This window comes from Sus scrofa, chromosome 15, assembly GCF_000003025.6.
Source record: "Sus scrofa isolate TJ Tabasco breed Duroc chromosome 15, Sscrofa11.1, whole genome shotgun sequence".
Classification (NCBI taxonomy): domain Eukaryota; kingdom Metazoa; phylum Chordata; class Mammalia; order Artiodactyla; family Suidae; genus Sus; species Sus scrofa.
In genome coordinates this window covers 67205830-67225827 of record NC_010457.5, presented here as the reverse complement: position 1 = coordinate 67225827, position 19998 = coordinate 67205830, and the positions used below count along the sequence as shown (strand labels likewise).

General features: G+C 41.4%; 1 protein-coding gene across 13 annotated transcripts in view; it reads left to right on the top strand.

The window, feature by feature from the left end:
* Positions 1-19998, top strand: part of RBMS1 (RNA binding motif single stranded interacting protein 1) — a 216548-nt gene that overhangs the window by 183600 nt on the left and 12950 nt on the right. For 7 of the 13 annotated variants that reach the window (XM_005671870.3, XM_013984176.2, XM_013984174.2 and 4 more), the window contains exons 5-7: positions 4787-4944; positions 6901-6980; positions 18905-19020. In XM_005671870.3, coding sequence (XP_005671927.1) covers positions 4787-4944; positions 6901-6980; positions 18905-19020 — 354 coding nt within the window. The remainder of the gene's footprint in view (positions 1-4786; positions 4945-6900; positions 6981-18904; positions 19021-19998) is intronic. The other 6 variants (XM_003133427.6, XM_005671869.3, XM_021075053.1 and 3 more) reach the window with 1 other exon arrangement.

Genomic DNA, 19998 nt, shown 5'->3' with positions numbered 1-19998 from the left:
GCTGTGCCTCTTAAGACCTGCTGGGTGTCAGCAGACCATCATGTGTTATTTGCCTAGTGGTAATGCTTGCAATTTTTTTCTGTAAATAGGCAGTCAAAGGAGCAGGAATGTAATTGCCCTTCCACGCAGAGGTCTACCCTGCTTTAAGCAGTGTGCATTCACATGCCCATGAGCAGCGATCTGCTGGTTGGTGAACCTATTCAGTACAAGAGAAAACAGATGTCTGGTCTTCCTGCCAAGTCCCTTTCTTGCATTTTAGGAACCATTCCACACGCACAGGGAGGTTTTTGTTAATTTCTTTCAGATGATGACTGAGTGCTTTACACCACGTGGGACCTGTGAGCCCCACTTTTCTACTCAAGTGAACATTAGTAGCCATTTATCCCTCTCATGGCCAACGTGGGATCTAGTTTTCTACTTGTTAGAGAAGCCATTGAACCCTTTCCACGCCTAGGGATATAAAGAGACCCATTGGCCCCATTTTTATGTTTGACCACCCATAATTTACAGAATAATTGTTTTTTCAGACATAGCATTGTATGTAATAAAACAGAGTTATGGTTATCACTGATTTTAAAGAGGTGAAGTTACCCTTATTCAAAAACCTCTCCCACTTACTACAAACATGTATGTTCCGTTTACTATGAATGTATGGTGATTAGAATGTAAGGACGCTTTGGTGATTAGATTTTTGTGGCCGTTGCTGCCGGCCGGGAGTTGCTTCTCATTTTTATTTTTGATTTTTTTTCTTAATTTGCAAATTTATATGCAGCCTTCACAGGATAAGTTGACCATGTGAAAATTAAGATAGATAGCATTAGTCCTAGAGGTCATTCCAAATGAAGAGAGCCAAGGGACTGAGTTTTTGCTCTTGCAAACAAATTCACTAAAATCATAGGAAATATCTACCTGTATTTAGTCTGCTCTATCTCACTATTTATCATAGAGTGGGTTAGGAGCTCAGTTTCTTTCCAGATTCTCTGATTTAGCACTTTTTATTATTTTTTTCTTCACTGGTAATCTTTCAAGTTGAATCAAGATTTTAAAGAATAATATTTATGTTGATATTTCAATAATAGAAGCAACTTAAAGCACAGTTTTAGAAAATGCTTAGTACCTACATGAGCGTTTTTAAAAATACTTCACATGTGATAAATTTTATAAATGTTCTTTTAAAAATGTTTTTAATTGAAGTATAATTGATTTACAATGTGTCGATTTCTATTGTACAGTAAAGCAGTGAAGTGACCCAGTTATTGTATATGTGTATATATATATATACACACACACACACACACACACACACACAAACACACACACCCCTTGTTTTTCTCATATTATCTTCCATCATGTTCTATCACAAGAGATTGGATATAGTTCCCTGTGCTGCATTTGTACCTCATTGCTTATCCATTCTAAATGTAATAGTTTGCATCTACTAACCCCAAACTCCCAGTCGTCCATCCCCCTTCTTCTCCCTCCCTTTAGCATCAAGTCTGTTCTCCATGCCTGTGAGTCTGTTCTGTGAACATTCTTAAATATTCTCAAGTGTTAGTCATTTAGATTTTAATAATTAATTATAACTGGAAGGCTCTCAGTATTTATGATAAGTGTTTCTTGCATAACATTTTTTATGCCAAATCTTGGTTCAAGGAGTGTTTTAATGCTCTTTAATTAGGGAGTTCCCAGCTTTATTCTGAGTCTGATTAAGCATGATTCAGAAGTCTTCCTTACAAGATAGGTTCGATCCCATCACTCCCTTGCCTCCTTGCCTCCAGAAGCTCCCCATTTTTCAGGGCGTGGCTTTCTAGCTGCAGTGCTTAGACTCAGTTCCCCCTCTGCTTCCTCTCCACTCCTCCACCAGGTACCTGAAATATAGGGTCAACATGGCTTATCTCCCTGGAGTATCGGTAGGACTTGAAAGTATTGAAGCAAACTCAAATAGTTAGGAGATTGCAACATTTACATGATTTTTTTTTTTTTTTTTTTTTTTTTTTAAGATAAAGCACAAGGTCTCAAAGAGTGCAGCCCTGGCAAGACTACTTTATCCTTGGCCCACACACTTTTAAGAACACATGGTCATTCCCTTTGCTATTAGCATTGCTTAAGTGGAAAAGTTGAAGCAGTGACAGTGATGACTGGCAAAATCAACCTCCTTGCATAGCTTTTCACAGACTGGTTTCACCTCATGCCTTATGCATATTTTTTCAAGTCTCAAACTCAAAGCCATGCCCTCTGAAAAGTGTTCCTTGACTGTCCTCCCACTGTGATTTGTACACATCTCTATTACAGCATTCATTACATGTGTTTTTATCTCCCGATGCAACTGTAAACTACCCAGAGACAGGACTGGAGTCATAATTGTTGTGTGTGAGGGTCTGGGGTATACAAGATACATTGTAAATGTCATCTTGTACAGCACCCCTCAGTTCCCACCTTCAGAGAGCAAGGACACCATCTGTGTTGGCCAGCGAAGGACCAGACTTCCACAGGCACAAATGCAGTCTTGTGCGCTCCAGGAAACCTTCAGAGACTTGGGAGGTTAGAGCCCACGTGAGGTGGCTGATTGAGGAGTTGTGTGATTAGTTGGGCAAAGTTGGAGAAGTAGTGAGTGAAGTGGAAATAAGGAGTGAAGATTGTACCTTAGAGTCTACCTCAGAAGAACTTGAAAAATCTAGTACCTAAAACCATTTTGTTCTCCGCTTTATTTTGAAATGATTTATCTGTTATTGTCATGCATTTATATCACTTTACTATTTTTATACAGTAAAGATATGCTTTATATAATTGTCAATAGGAGGTTTTGCTCAGCATAAGGTAATCACTGCTACCACGCTGACTCTGATTTTAGCTAAGAACAAGGATAGTTGCCATTTTTGTTTAGTCTGTCAAGGGTTAACAAGGTTAAGTGTTCAGCTTGCTATTGAACATTTGAAATTTTTTCTTCTTTTTTCTTGAACCCATCCCCACTGACACACACCCCTGAGAGTCTGGGTTACCCAGGCTGGGAGCTTCTGCTCCATACCTTTGGGACCAGCCTGGTTACATGCTGCCTTCCTCTGTCAGAACGAGGAAGTCACAGGAACAGTACTTTTGGCCCAGAGTTTCTCAGTCTTTGATAACTCGAGTTCTTGGGACAACCAGGGTATTTGCCATTCCCTAGGAAACCAGATTGTTGTTTTAAATCTTAACCGCAGAAGTATAGCATGAAAGAGCAATGTTGACTTTTACTTGTGGATTATCTAAAAGGAAAAGTTTTATTTCAGGTTTAATTAATGCCAGGATACATTTGAAAGTAGAGACTTTGTACGAATTCAAACATGCATGTGTTTCACATATATTTTTAAAGTACTGAATGTGAATGTGCCTAAGGCTGAGTCATCAATTAATGACTTTACTAACAGTGCTTATTAAAGAAAAATCATAAACTTGCATGGTTCAGTAATGTAAAGGTACCATTTGGTTAGCAAGATCAAAGGAAAGTCTGTTTTAAAGTTAAGGCCATCCTTGGAGTTCCCATTGTGACTCAGCAGTAACGAACCCAACTAGTATCCATGAGGATGCGGGTTCTGTCCCTGGCCTTGCTCAGTGGGTTAAGGATCTTGCATCGCCCTGAGCTGTGGTGTAGGTCACAGTACGGCTTGGATCCCAAATTCTTGTGGCTGTGGTATAGGCTGGCACCTGCAGCTCCAATTCAACCTGGGAACTTCCATATGCTGCAGGTGTGGCCCTAAAAAAGCAGATAAATGAATAAATGAAAGTTAGGGCCATCCTTGCCTCACAGTTGCCATGAATTTCTACTGGGTCAGAAAAAATATTCCAGTTGTCAGATAAGCTTATTTCCTGTTGATTTAATGCCAGACTCTAAATATACATAGCAGTTATTGGTTCTTAGAAAATTCTCAGTTCAATTTGATTTCAGCTGATTTTACCTCAACAATGGATAGGTGGGTGGGAAATGACCTAATTGTTGCTTCTCTAATGTTCGTATTGCATATCTGGAGATCTTGTTAAAATGCACCTTCATATACTGTAGAGCTGGGATGGGGCCTAGGGTTACATGTCTAGTAAGCTTGCAGGTCATTTCATCACTGCTGGCCCTTGGATCGCTCTTTGAGTAGCGAAGATTTAGCAAAACTCCCTTCCCCCATCCATACTTGAGTTCAACTTTCTCCAGATTCTAAAATTTGCCCTGCCTGGAGTCTGTCATTTTGTACAGTTTTGTGTTTTCTTGGTTTTGTTGATTCTGAAGCTATTTCCCAGTGTTGATCACAACTCAGAGGCAGTAAGGACTCCGCCGTATAGCAGAGGGAGTGAGTTTGGGCAGAGTCCCCCTGGACTTTAGATGGCTTGGTCCAGAACCCATCATATGTCTCTGGATTGAATTATTAGAGGTAATAGCCATCTGTGCAATAGTGTGCCTGAAATGGGCTCCTAAAAATAGCAGTGGAGGAGAGGTTAGTTATTTTGCAGAACACTGCAAACAGCTGAAAGTTGTGCTTCCATGAAGGCACCATCTCCAGCTCAGCAGTGCCTGCCAGCAGTTCTGCTTCCAAACCTGCCAAGAATGGTTTGGTGGATCGCATCTGACCTGCACAGATTGCCCGAGCTTCAGACACTTCTTTCAAGTGTGTTCAATTTGGGCATTCTGTAGTTTCCATGATCTCACATGCTAGTACTTTTAAAGGACCTGAGCAAAGAGAGTGGCTAAGTGCAAGTGAGCGTGTTCACATAAGTATCTCACCTCCTGTTGGAAATTAACAGACAGTTCTCTGTTCCCTTTTAGCAACAGGAACAAGACCCTACCAACTTGTATATTTCTAATTTGCCACTCTCCATGGATGAGCAAGAGCTTGAAAACATGCTAAAACCATTTGGACAAGTTATTTCTACACGGATACTACGTGATTCCAGTGGAACAAGTCGTGGTGTTGGCTTTGCTAGGTAAGCACGCTGCTTTGTCTTCATGTCAACAACAGTAGCTCTGCTAAATTTCTTGGAAAATAAAAATTGAGCAAGAGAAACTAAGCCAGGATTAGAGGAGCTAGTTGTACCTTGAACTTCACTCATACAGAAAAAAAAGTTTGGGTTTTCCCAAATCTTTTGGACGTTTATTAGGATTCTTCAACCTGAGGACACTAAATATTTGGTGACTTGCGACAAGAAAATCCCACATGATCAATAGCTCTGCAAGTATGTTTCCTTACATTTGATTAATTAGATCAGGATGCCTAAACTTCTGAAAAATAACAATCTCAGCCTCCTAAATAAATTTGCATTTTTGTCTCATTAGATGAAACTTAGGTTCATCATCAATAAAGTCAATGAATTAGATTTTTTAATGAAATATTTTAAACACTCAGAAAAGTGTAACAGTAATGCAACATCCATCTAACCGCCAATTGTTACAGAAATTGTAGTATTTTATAATTTTTGCTTCAGATTATTTTTTTAAGAAGTAAAATGTTATAAGTATCTGAAGTGCCCTCACTCTCCATCTTATTTGTATCCTTTCTCCCCAGAAAAGATACTTCAGTGTAGTGGTTAGTTTGCTTCCAAAGGGGAAAACTTTAAACAGAAGAAGCTTTGATCTTTGACATAATTCTCATCTGAAAGCCCATGTGCAGAAACTGATTTCACATCATTTAGCAACCTATTAATAGTCTGTAGTAACTGAGAATGTCTACGTGTTTTAAAGTGTTGACTTTGATTTCAGAGGGAAAATGCTGACATTTTACTTTCCTATACATTATCCTATTTGACGACTGTCACACCTACCATGAAAGCAAAGCAGTTGTTCGCTCTTGCGCATATAAGAACATTGAGTTAAAGGAAGACTTTTCCATTGTCACTGGGCTGCCAAGCCGTGAAGCAGGGTCTAATACTTGGTCCTTCTGGCTTTTAGTCCTTTGCTCTTTCTGTTAGGCCAGATAATTTTATAATAAAACTAAAATATCCTATAGGTGGAGAGTCACCAAGTCCAGCAGTGCCAACTTCATGGGTTAAAAGGATTCAGGTGAAACATTGAAAGGCTCGGTGCCATCTGAAAATTGTCCCTCTGTGGGTGTTCTTCTGAAAGGAGATCAAGGACTTTGATTTCTGTGTCCAAAGATAGAACCCAATTAAATTTTATTGCTTTTAAAAACTATTACCACCCATTAAAACCAAGGTGCAATTCTTCTGGGTAGTCCAGGAGTGTAGTGTATTCTTCCATTAAAGAAAAATAAGTCAAAATAATTTAATTCCCCTGAAATGTGTTCTCAAATGTTCTTAGCCACCTGCAGGTGTAGAGTAAGTTGTTAGGCTCCATCCTTTAATTACTCCTCTAATGCCAGGATGGCCAAGAAGGTACATAGTTAACTTCACTAATTTTGTTTTAAATTTGAAGCTAATATGAAAAACACATAAGACACATCCTGTGATTAACACCAGTCCTTATCATGACTTTCAGGTCTGTCATTTTGTGAATATATAAAAGGAAAGACCATCTTTAAAATGACCAATATTCTAGCAGCATTAAACACACTGTTATTTTAAACTGGTATTTTTGTTTTAAATTCGGCATCAAGACTAACAAAGCTATTGTGTATTGATTAACCATTTTTTCAACAAGTGGAAGAAAATTACACATTTTCATATACTTGATATTAAACACTCTTGATATAACTTATTTCTTTTATGATTCCAAATGTACTCTGTGGTTATCAGTTTTCATTTTACCATGGAAGTACTGAACCAACTCTTAGATTACTAGGATAAACTCACTTTTTCTTGTCATTCACATTTTTGTTAGGTTTCATTTGTTTCCAATAAACCTATAAGAATGTATTCATGTGCACAGAACAAAATGAAAACTGAGATAGCTCTGATTATATGTGTTTTATTTTCATGTACAAATAGGATGGAATCAACAGAAAAGTGTGAAGCCGTTATTGGTCATTTTAATGGAAAATTCATTAAGACACCACCCGGAGTTTCTGGTATGTTGTTTTTCTAAAATCGTATCAGTAGTCTCTTCTATAACGTATGTCTAATTTTAACACATGGTGACTCATATCAAGAACAAAAAGAAACCTTCATTTAGCTCTTTTAAATTTTTTTTCTTTGGATCTGCAAGTAAAACTTCAACGTCCACCTCTCCCAGATGTTGGGTGTTCAGTGTGAATGGAGGCAGACCCAGCGGCAAGGAGCTGTCTGACCTGCAAAGCATTCAGAAGCCTCTCCCTCTTGGATGGCATAAGCCATCCTCTAACATATTTTATCACCATCCTTAATCCATATTCTGTCACTCAGTCATCTGTTAAAGTACTTTCCACTGCAGCTCCTGCCTTTGTTCTGAAAGATTTCAATGTGTGTTACCCCTCCCTGCTTGCAAGGACCAGACTCAACTCCTGTGGCCCCCTGTTCACTCCACTGTAGCCACTTCCTCCCATTGCTCCACCCTGTGTTGACTTGACCAAGAATACTGCACCTCAGGAGCTTTTCATTCCAACATCCCACTCACTCTAACTCCCACTAGACCTGTCTCAAATACAGTGGGCTTCAGCTTGACCAGACTCTCAGCATCCCTGGTCCTGACTCAGCTTCTGACCCTTACCTAAACAGCAGTTCTCAGTTTTCACCAGTCTGCTCAGCTCTTTCCCTAAACTGCCCCACCTCCTAGCCCTAAGCACATGACTTCACTTCAGTTTCCTTTAACCTGGCTATCCCCTCCTCACCTCTCAAGAGTACATTCAAAGCTTGCCTCCCTCTTTCAGCAGCCCCCTCTCCTCCAATCAGGTTACCCCACAGAGCGCCCTCAGGACACCAACCTGTATGGCATCATTGAACATGTTTGCACATCTCCATGCACTGAATTCAGCTCCTTAAAAGGCAGAGACCGTTTCCTCATCATTTTTGTTTTCATGCTCAGCTCAGTACCTGAACTATATTAAATGCCAGTAAATGTTGGTTTTGCATAAATTTCACTACACTCTTCACCAAGAGAATACTACCTGTTTACAGGCTAGCATGCTAGTGGCAGACCACAAACCAGAAGTCATTTCCATCTGTGCATGTGTAACTAGTGTTCAGTGTTTATTCTTCTGTAGCTCCAAGGTTCCATCTTTAACTGGATAACTGGCAATTATGATTAGGGATTCACTCTAATTTTCTGTATCCAGGTGAGTCTCACTTCATAGAGAAACTACTTGCAAGGATGTGCATCCTTTAATACAGAATCCTGCCAGCATGTGGTTTATCTAGCTGTATGTGAGCTTGAGCTAGCTGCCTGGCAGCGTGAGTTTGAAACTTAAAATACAAGACCTGGAAGCATGCTCTTCCAAAGAACTCAGCCTTGTGAAAGAGCTTCCTTTTTGGTTTTTGTTAAGTTAGTTTTGTTTTTTCATCAACACTTGAGTTGAAAGTTAGAAAGAAAAAAAGGGAAAGAAATGAGAGAGGAATGTTTCTACTTGCCAGCTAAGTAAAGACGAGGGAGAGTGGGAGCCTTCTGGAAACCTTGCTCTGTGGGGCCTTCCAAGGCCCCTGCACACAGCTGCCCCCATGTTATCCTCGATTCCCACATCCTTCTCTGCATAGCCGGGACCCCAGAGTAGTTATTAGTCCCTTTGAAGGGCTGCTCATCCACCCACCTGTGACCTCATTACTGTCTCAGCCCCTCCTTGCATGCAACCAGGAGATTTCGAGAAGGACACACACCACAGCATGCACTTGTTTTGATGTTGGATCAATCTAAGATAAAATCTACCAGTCCCCTGAATGAAATAGCTCTCAGGGTGTCACGAATTGAGGTCGAAGTTTCCTTTTTTCTCCAGAGGACTTCATGGTCATGTCATTTAACTGTTTCCTTGAAGTAGGTTCCAAGACTGTCGGTCACACCCATTCCAGGAAAAAAAAAGACCTTGATTTCCAAACCACACGTAGATGATCATAGGATTCTTTGCACCTTTGCAACTAGTAAAGAATAGTTTCTTCCAAGTCATGCTCAGTGTCAAATGGGGCGTAAGAAGCAAGGTTTCTTCTACCCAGAGAGCAGCCCTGTAGGGAAGAGAGCCATGCAGTCAAGCCATTCTCTTTATGATGAACCAGGACCTAACTTTACATCATTTTCTGATGTTAGAGGATCCTTCTTGTGTTTTAGTCTTGCCGCCCAACTAGTCGGCAAGTTCTTTAGCAGCAAGAGCTGTGTTTTGTTGGTTGTGGTTTTTTTTGTTTCTTTTTTTTGTTTTTTTGGGGTTTTTTTTGTTTTTTTTTTTTTGTCTTTTGTCTTTTGTCTTTTTAGGGCCGCACCCGCGGCATATGGAGGTTCCCAGGCCAGGGGTCTAATCGGGGCTGTTGCCACCAGTCTACACCAGCGCCACAGCAACACAGGATCCAAGCCATGTCTGCGACCATGGCAATGCTGGATCCTTAACCCACTGAACAAGGCAAGGGATCGAACCCGCAACCTCACAGTTCCTAGTCGGATTCACTTCCTCTGCACCACAATGGGAACTCCAAGAGCTGTGTTTTATATTTTAATTTTGTGGTAGGCACAAAAAGCCTGTCCCTCACTCTCCACCAGCATAGGTTACCAAGTAGTTTCCAAGAGTGTTTTTCTTAGAGAGCTCATCACAGTAATCATGGCTTTTTTGACAGCCTTTGAGAATATCTTTTGCCCGTAAGTGAGGCTCAGCTGCTTTTAGGCAGGAGTTTGAAATGTACAATGCGAGATTTGGAAGCATGCTGCTGATCAGTGAACCCCTTTCCTCAAAAGAAGTCTCCAGTGGGCTTGAGAATGCACAACAAAATTTGAACCCAGTTTCAACTTCTCTGGATTGTTTTTGGCACACATTATACGAGAAAGAGCTTTGACTTGCAGCCTGTTTTATCAGTTGCGGCTCTCTCCCCACCGGCTACCTGCATGGCTGCTCTGTCACATGAATTTCTCCATGGAGAGCATATGATTCTTTTCAGCAGAACCAGCTGAAAAACAAAAATATTATCAGGCAAGGGTAAATTGAATGAGCCTCCACTTTAATGTTTAAATACAGTGGGCTCACTGCTAGGCAGACATAGCATTTCCTAAATACAGTCAGAGGATGGTTTATGTAACGATCAAGTTGCTTAGCCGGCATACACAGAATTACCCAGGATGATTTGCATCAGAGCACTCAGATTCTTGCACGACTGGTGATTTGCCCGTGACATTAGCCAAGGAGAAGAGAAACCTGTATTAGACACAGTCCCCAAAAGACACTTTCTGCACATTGACAAGCTGAACAGTGTGACACTCTTAAGGAGGTTTCTAGATGGTAGAGCAGAAGGAGGTCAACTACACACATGAGTTGTCACTTCTTTTTTTTTTTTTTGTCTTTTGTCTTTTGTCTTGTCTTTTTTTTGTTGTTGTTGTTGTTGTTATTGTTGCTATTTCTTGGGCCACTCCCGTGGCATATGGAGGTTCCCAGGCTAGGGGTTGAATTGGAGCTGTAGCCACCGACCTACGCCAGAGCCACAGCAACGCGGGATCCGAGCCGAGTCTGCAACCTACACCACAGCACGGCAACGCCGGATCGTTAACCCACTGAGCAAGGGCAGGGATCGAACCCGCAACCTCATGGTTCCTAGTCGGATTCGTTAACCACTGCACCACGACGGGAACTCCATGAGTTGTCACTTCTGATATGCCACCCATCATCCCTCTGCCAACACACTTTTCATATCAGGGTGGTGTGGCTGGGTTCCCCAGGCCAGGCATACCCCACACTGACCTGGGACATGGAACGTAATGTGGTAGATATCTAGAGTTCCAAAAGAATCCGGTATACTGCAGCACCATGTTTTCTGCAATCCGCTTTCTGATTTTACTTTTAAAAAATCTGGTGCTTTTGTGTCTGATGTTACCGTATTTTCATTATCTTATGGTAAATTCTTCAAGCATTACTTTATAGTTGGTGTTAAAAAAAATTGCTCATGAGGCCTTTCCTTCTATCCATCCCTACCCAGTCTCATTTTTCCCTGAAAATGTTGAAGCCTTGTCCTTTGGATTTACCTTGACTTTGAGCACTGGCTGTTTTGCAGTAAGTCAGTTTTGCTTGGAAGGACCCCAAGAAGGGTCAAAAAACTGAAAACTTCTGTGGGACAATCTAGGTGAATTCCATAGAACTCAAAAATAAGTACGTCCTATTTGCTTGATAAAAATTCCATTCTGGAGAAATCATGCAGTGGTGGTTTCCCACCCAGTGGATGTTAGAAACAAGTGATGAGAAGTCCTAGTGAGAACTGATGTCCAAATTAGGAGATGTGCCCAAGGCAAAAACACTGTCGCTCATGGTCACGATTCAAGGATTTGTCTAAAAAAATGTTCTTCCAGTACCTTCCTGGAAGAGAGTACAGCCTCCAAGAAGACTAATGCACATGGCATGTTAGCTGCAGTTCTCCACAGGCTGCTTGCCCTGCTGCGCTCTGTTTTTGATTCTGTGGGAAGCGCACACAAGGTTACCCCTGGACCAAGGCCATGCATATATTCAATACTGCAGGAGGCAGTGTGATCACATCACTCTTTCTGGACCTCTTCTTGATATTAATGGAGTCTGAATAAGTCCTTGTGTGCTAAGGGCAGAGAGTTTTTTAAAAGAAAAAAGTGTCGGCGTTCCCATCGTGGCTCAGCAGAAACGAATCTGACTAGTATCCATGAGGATGCAGGTTTGATCCCTGGCCTCACTCAGTGGGTTAAGGAGCAGTATTGCCATGAGCTGTGGTGTGGGTTGCAGACGTGGCTCAGATCTGGTGTTGCTGTGGTTGTGGTGTAGGCTAGCAGCTGTGACTCTGATTTGACCCCTAGCCTGGGAACTTCCATATGCTACAGCTGCGGCCCTAAATAGACAAAAAAAAAAAAAAGTGTCTGGTCACCACCATGTTCATGCACATTCCCATTGTTGCAATGGCATCATTCGGCCACATTGTCCAGAGCTTTGCCTGGGTCATGGAAGAGCTCCAGTGAAGTGCGTACATGACTGCTGGCCAACTCCATCCAAAGACCTAAGCTTGTTTTACATCTGCTTTCTGTGTTACTTTGACTTTTCAGATTGGGTACATGCCCAGGAGGGCTTGAAAACTGCTCTTACCCACATTCTGGAATGTTCTTTACATAGGGAAAGTTACTAGGGCCTTATCCTCTGCGAGGAGACAGAAAAGGTAATGTTTAGAGGAAAAATTACAAATCTAGTAAAAAGGCTGGAAATCTTTCACGGGTTTTTATTGCCCGTTTCGTTTCCTGAATGTTTGTCTTAAGCCCTGTTACTGTACTAAAAACAGAAAATTTTGGCACCTCTAGGACAAGAGAAATACTTAAAGACACGTGCGATGCTCCTGGTACCTCTAAGACAGTGTGATCATACCTTTGGGACTGTGACGTGTTCACGTCTCCCTCACCCAGTGTGTACAGTAGAGCAGGGTCTAAATGTGCATATTGTTGAGCTGTTCCCTCCACAGGCTGGAAGCTTATGAGTAAATCATTGCCATGAAAGCAAAAGCGCTGGAACCATCCTGGGAGGCCAGGGGGGTGAGGGCTGTCTTGCAGAACCAAAACCCCCATACATTCTCTACCAAGGAAGGAAGTCTGGCTTTTACAAGGGACCACACCTAGAAGTGTGCCAGTGTTTTAACTCCCGAGTGCTTTGAATGCCACGTCAGGCTTACGATGAGACTGCGTCAGGCAGCTGTTACCACCCTGGATGGTGACACACACACCCCCCAGCAGTCCCCCTCCAGTCACCTTTCTACACCTTTCTACTCAGGTTCTGCCAGAGACGAACAATAAATCATGGAGTAAGATTTTATTAAAGCATAAAGATCTTGGGTGGAAGATGTAGGTGTTACTATGAAACAGTTTTTTTCTGAAAGGCATTTTCCAGTAACTTTATCCTTAACTACAGCTGGAACGTTTCTTTTTTCTGTGTGAAGCCAAGGCAGCAGCCGTCACCAGCTCGTTAAATCTTGCAGAATCAAATCCCATGGGAAACAAACCAGTTCCCAAAAATGCTTATAACTTCTGAACCAGAAGTTCCTCTCCTGAGAATTTAATTTAATAATGCAAAGGTAAGAGGAGGAGCCCTTCATCAAAAATGTAAGCTCTTCCTCTTTTTAGTGTGCTAACAACAATAGCTAATACTCATTGAACTGTTCTAAGCCCTTCATATATGTTTATATATGTCAATTGTAACAATCCTTTGAAATAAATATTATTAGTATCCCCATTTCACAGATTATGAAACCAGAGACTTGCCTGGGGTCACTAGCTGGTAAATGGCAAAGCCAGATTGCAAACCCACGGAGACTAATCTAGGGCCAACATTCTAACCACTTTGGAACCTGACCACCAATATCGCATTGGCACTAGGATTGAAGAGATAAACAAGACACACAGATATTTGTGCAGTGTTAGCCATAATAAGCTATACATGATCCTTTTTCAAGTAGAACATTACATAGCCATTAAAAAACAACAGTTCTGTAACAAGCTAGAGAAAGGTCCACAATGTAAATGGTAGAAGAAAAGACCCTATGATTGCAGAAATGAAATAGAGTTAGAAAGGAAGTAGAGAATATTAAAATATTTATAATGGAATGATGGGCAAGTATTGCATTTATGTTTTCTATGTAACCTGATTTTACATAGAAATGTTGGATGTTGTTTAATCATCACTTTACTGATAAACAAAGCTGCGTGGGAACTGGAACCTCCGTCTACAGGTCCGGAAAGGAGGAGAGACAGAACCTACCAACAGGTTAGGCATCTGCAGAGAGACACTGAAGCTCTGCCCTGTAGTTGTAAGAACAGCAGGGTTTGGTTAGAAACAAAGAGGAGCCTGAAATAGGAAACGATGTTGTCCACACAACGAAGGGATAATAATTTAATTGGAACCTTAGGCTAAAATTTTTAAAGGAGGCCTGGATAGTTTCTTGCATGTTGTTAGTTGAGGAATTTAGAAAGTAGCCAACATTATTGAAAAGAAATCTAATTACAATTGTTGAGTGGGCTGGTTTCCCACTAGTGATGGAAAAGCTTCGATCACGGGGCAATTTATGGTTTAAAGACTGTTGATTGGGATAGAATACTGTATAACTTTCTGGGTTTTTTCAAAATGGGAGTTTGGAAGTAGCAGTTTCTCCAGTTGCTAGAACAGGGTGAGAGGGTCTACTTTGTTACAAATACAGAGAAGCCCTAGTCTCTGAGCTGTTAGATGAGGCAAGTGAGGAGAATGTCCAAGAGGTCTGGTCCTATGCTACAGTGCTTAGTCAAAGCAGGCATCCTAGCAGAGATGCTTAGCATGGGTATCCAGGGAAGACATTTGAGCCTCAGTCACTGCAGAGTCTGGCTTCGGAAGATGGGTAAGGACAGGACTTAATGGTGTACAGTGAGGCGTCATGGGCCTTAAGAGGGACCGTTAGTGCCACAAATCAGGCATTTTGTAAAAGATCATCCCTATCGAGGGCACATTGGAGATCCAGGAATGCAGTTGCTGTAGATGGTTCTTGAGAGATGCCCCCAAAATATTAAATATTAGATCAGTGATTGCCTGCGGCCCTGCCAGTTAAAGGTTCTACCACAGCAATTAAGCTTCTGAAGGTATGTGTTCTTGTTGGTTCTGAGGAACAAGGAAATAACTTCTTTGTCTTGGTCAATAAAAGGATGAGACTCTGCCCTGAGAGATCTCACAAGACATCTGAGACACCCATTCTACAAACCCAAAAGATCATGATTCATTAAGGAAAGTTCAGCTTTGAATGCGCTGCATATTTGGCAAAATCAGTTGATATGGGGTAATTTTATGTAACATTCTATCAACCTAATACAAGAATATATTTTAAATCCAAATTATTTATTATAACACTTTGCATTTATTGTTTTGCACAATAAGGTGAAGAGTTGCTAATCTAGAAAAGTGGCCAGAGATTACAGGTTGACTGTTACAAACTATTTTTTAAGTTAATATACCCAAACGTGCCTGTTGATCATAGGCCTGTGTACTGGTATTCATGGCACTTCCTTTTCTGCAGGCCATGCCTCCCCAGTACTCCTCAAGTGAAAATGTTAGATACTTTTCCTGTTTCATGGCTGAAAACTTCAGATCTTATATTGAACTCACTCACCCTGAATATTTAATTCATTCTTGCTGAAAGTATCCAGGGCAGCAAACACTCAACATGCAAACTATTATGTAAAGAAAGTGCAAAGTTTAAAAAAAGAAGATGTATAGAGAATGCCCCCTTTCTTACCCCTGAGTCAATGGCAGACACTGGCCCTTTCCTCCCTTCTAAAAAGAACAGTCCAGGAAGTCACCTAAAGGATATGTTCTGTACAAAAAGCTGGCATCACATAGCACCTCCCGGTCTTCAAACTAAAACTTGAGTATCAGGCTCCAAAAAGCAAACTAGAGACTATCTCCTGGTCTGGAATGAGCCACAGTACATGCTAATCCAATAAGGAGCTCTCCTTTTGTCAGTCTTGCACACACTTAGAAATAAGTGGGCCATGACCCAGATATTGCTGTGGGTGTGTTTGTCTCTCGATTCAAAAATGTAACTGAAATCATCTGACTCATGCTCAGTTTAATGGTCACATAGATGTCTTTAAAAAAAAAAAAAAACTCACATAGTTGCTTTCCTCGAGAACATTATCCAGTCTTCATAATAAATCAGTTATTAAGAACACTTAGGAGGAGTTCCTGTTGTGGCACAGTGGAAACAAATCTGACTAAGAACCACGAGGTTGCGGGTTTGAACCCTGGTCTCGCTCAGTGGGTCAGGGATCGGGCATTGCCATGAGCTGTGGTGTAGGTTGCAGATGCAGCTCAGATCTGGTGTTGCTGTGGCTCTGGCGTAGGCCAGCAGCTGTAGCTCCAGTTCGACCCCTAGCATGGGAACCTCCATATGCCGTGGGTGTGGCCCTAAAAGAAAAAAAAAAAAAAAAAAACTTAGGAATAAGCTCTGTTTCATACCCTCCAAGTCCAAGGAGCAGCAGCTGTAAAGAAATACAGCTGTTCCTGTATCAGAAGTATTTCACTTCTGGGTGGCATTTTTATTAAAAACAAACGTCTCAAAAACGGTACTCTGTACCATAAATAGCTGAGCGGGTTTTTATAAGATTGGGGACACACTCATCCCCATCAGATTGTAAGAACTGTGACCCTGTTTTAGCTTCCACTGTATCCCTAGCTCTTAGCACTATACCTTGTACATAGTAGGCATGCAGTAAAAATTTCAACTGCTAAACAGACCAGAGAAATTTTAATAGTATATTAATAGTATATTGCCCCTGAATACTGGAGCATTCCCATTTCCTAGAAGCCAGGAACCAGCAACTATCTTTAAAATGTGTCATTTCTACTGGTTATAATCCCTTAAAATAAGAAATTTGTCTTCCTAAGATATGGGACACCTGCCAGTAGGCAAACTGTTTTAACTACTTACCTTTTTGGTTTCACTGGGAGGAAAATACCTTAATGACAGCACAAAATCATGCAGCAAATGTAATTCATTTTTTAAAGATTCAACCACATTCTGTTCCATTTGTTTCATTTAAATGATATATTTACAAACATGTCATCACTCGCTTGATGTTTACCTCCTCATTAGACGTTCTTAGCAGGCGTTATTGTTGCCTGAAATTGCTTTTTCTTTGACAGAGCTTAGTCTAGATGAATGAAAATGTATTGGAAGCCCCTTCCCACAGATAGGGGCACTTGGCCTCTCAGCAAACATGCGGCCCAGTGCTGGCCAGGAATTGCTACGCCACTGCTTCCCTTCACACCTGCCTACCCAGGCAGCCTGGGGAACTTCCAGAATGAATCCCACCTGGGCCAAGTCAACTTTTTTTTTTTTTTAATTTGAATTTCAGTCTAGGAGCTAGTCTTTATAATGCCTCTAGATAAAAGCCGTTCCCCAAAGGGGGGTTACGGCAAGGTAAAGTCCTAAAACATCAGGTATCACTGGAGAAAAAACATTTGATGCCACAAGGACCTTTCTAGACCCATGGAGAGTGAGATCCTGTTTCTCTCTGAGTTCTCAGGTTGTCCTTAGAGGTCAAGGATGAGGCGTCCCCAGCCACACCACAGTAGACAGGCACTCTCCTTCCTCACATTTGAATGCCATCTTCTCTGGCCCAGTTTCCAGCCCAGATTCCATCTGGTCTGTCCCTGAACGGCCCAATTGTAGAATTAAAATCATCATCATCAGTGACTAGAAAGCTCTCTTGTTTCACCGCATCTGTATCCTTTACCTTCTGTGATTGTTGGTGAAGGTGGAAATTTCCCAAAGTCAGTATCTTTTTTTGGAAAGACAGAAAAGGTAGTTCAGGAAAGTACGATTTGGCCCCAGTCCATCTTCCATCACACCCACTTTGCCTTAAATGGAAGAATGGGAGTTCCTTGTTCAGGAAATGGGTGGGTAGAGTCAGAGGGAAACTCAGGACCCCTTTGTGAATGGCAGGGCCCACCACGTCTCATCAGACACATGACAGTTTTGCTCTCACCTCCTGGAACCCGTTGCAGTACAGCTGCCATTCAGACGTGAGCTTACATGCCAGCCCGCCCCTCTGGAGTGTTCACACCAGGGAGAGGAGAAAGGAGTGCCAAACAGCCTCGACAGCTTGTGGGAAGGAATTGCAGTTGGGTTTTGGTTGTGTTTTGTTTTTTTGGCAGAAGAGTACTGAGAGGCACTATTGCTTCCACCCTGTCATTAGTGGGTGGGTAATAGTGATATAAAATAAGAGATGAATTAGGATAATAAGAGGCAGAGGAAAAAGGAGTAAATTTTCCACAAGCAATATTTTTCCCTTCATGGTTATTTAACTTTGAAACAGAACTTGAAAGTAGTAATCACGGTTCCACGGTAGACAAAGGACAGAATGTGCGAGCCAGACAGGAAGGTGTGATTGTCTTTATTACATTAACTAGAAACACATGGAAACATGTACAGCTTTCAGGAATACACTGCTACTTCCATTACAGAAAAATATTTTTTTAAAAAAACGAAAAGGCATGGGTGGCCTACTATGCTGTCACTTTTTTTTTCTTTTTTTAGCTAATGAATATATATCCCTGGTAAGATGGTCTATTCATCTTATGCCTTTTTTGCTTTTCTTTGTTAGTTTCTTGGGATCATTTGATGAGGCGGATGTATAGTACAGCAACACCAAGTGGGATGATTAAAAGCACAGAAAAACCTTTAAATAGGGTGGACAGGTGTTTTCAGCTTACAACAGCTGTGTTCAGTGCTGTATCCCCCACATAAACAAATAAGACCGATTCATATCCATTCATTGATTCAGCCTGGAGAGAACAGTGATGAGCAGAAGTCACTGCCTCCATGGAGCTTATGCTCTAGAGGAGAAACAGACACCAGACAAATCAGCACAAAGTATTAAAATTGCTGTGAATAAAAATACAGTCTGAGCAGTATGAAAGGGAACTTGTTTTCTGCTGGAGGAAGTGAAGATCTCTCTGAGGAATTATAATGTGAAGCTGTGGGAGCATTTCTGAGTTGAGGGGGCGGGGAATAACACAATCCTATATACATTTGAAGATTGACAGAGATGAAATTGGAGAGGGTCCAGCATGGAAAGAAGAATGTTTCTACCTAAAGAAGTGCAAAAGCAAATCCACAACTTCCTTTGCTTCCTCAGAGTAGCCCTTTCAATTTATTACACTCTGGCTTGAAAATAATAACTCATGTATTTCCTGTACTATATTTTTCACCAGTGGATCCTCTCAAAAGGTCTGAGTCAACTTTGGCCTTGACATGTGCTGTCAGGTCCCTTAGAGCACTAGCACTGCTCCTATTAAAAAAGAAATCCAGTTACTTTTTGTCACTCGTACACGTGTTAACAGTTTGGGTTTCCTGTTGTTTTTCCCTGTTTATTCAGCTCCTACAGAACCCTTATTGTGTAAGTTTGCGGACGGGGGACAGAAGAAGAGACAGAACCCAAACAAATACATCCCTAATGGAAGACCCTGGCACAGAGAAGGAGAGGTGAGACTTGTAAGTCCTTTCCTGAAACTTCAGTGGGGGTGGATCATCACAGAAGCTACTTGAGTAATCACACAGGTGGCATCTCGATTTGGCCACCACACATGTAGAAGAGGTGGCCAGGAATGAAACTTTATCAATCCAGATAATGTGACATTAAGATATGGTGCTAAAAGAGTGGTGATTTTCCAGACAGACAGACAGATGGTGGAAACAGCTCTTTTTACCACTCAGCTACGTAGACGGTAAAAGAGCATCTTAAAGTAGCTGTGAGAAATGCACAGGTGGCTTATTGTTTTAATGTCATGGTTCCTTGAGTTTACATTTAAAGTTATTCAGGAGTTCCCATCGTGGCACAGTGGTTAACGAATCCGACTAGGAACCATGAAGTTGCGGGTTCAGTCCCTGCCCTTGCTCAGTGGGTTAACGATCCGGCGTTGCCGTGAGCTGTGGTGTAGGTCGCAGGCAAGGCTCGGATCCTGTGTTGCTGTGGCTCTGGCGTAGGCTGGCAGCTACAGCTCCGATTGGACCCCTAGCCTGGGAACCTCCATATGCCGAGGGAGCAGCCCAAGAAATGGCAAAAAGACAAAATAAATAAATAAATAAATAATTTAAAAAAATAAAGTTATTCAGAGATGATTTTAAATATTATTACAATAAATAGTATATTTTTCATTGAGATGTTTTGCCTAATTCCTTTAAATAATGTTCTTTAGGAAAAAAAAGAGCTTCATTTCTCAGTAAAAATGTTGACCCTCCATGCCCCCATATTTATTTTAAATGAATTGTTCTTTTAAGTAACATACTAGTTCAAGACTGCCTCAGGAGGTGTTATGCAGAAGAAATGTTCTAGAATCTGTACTGCCCGATGATAACCACTAGCCACTTGTGGCTCCTTATTTGAGGCACTCAAAATGTAGCAAGTATGGTAGAGGGACTCAACTTTTTGTTTAAATAGCTGCCTGTGACTAATGGCTCCCATATGGGAGG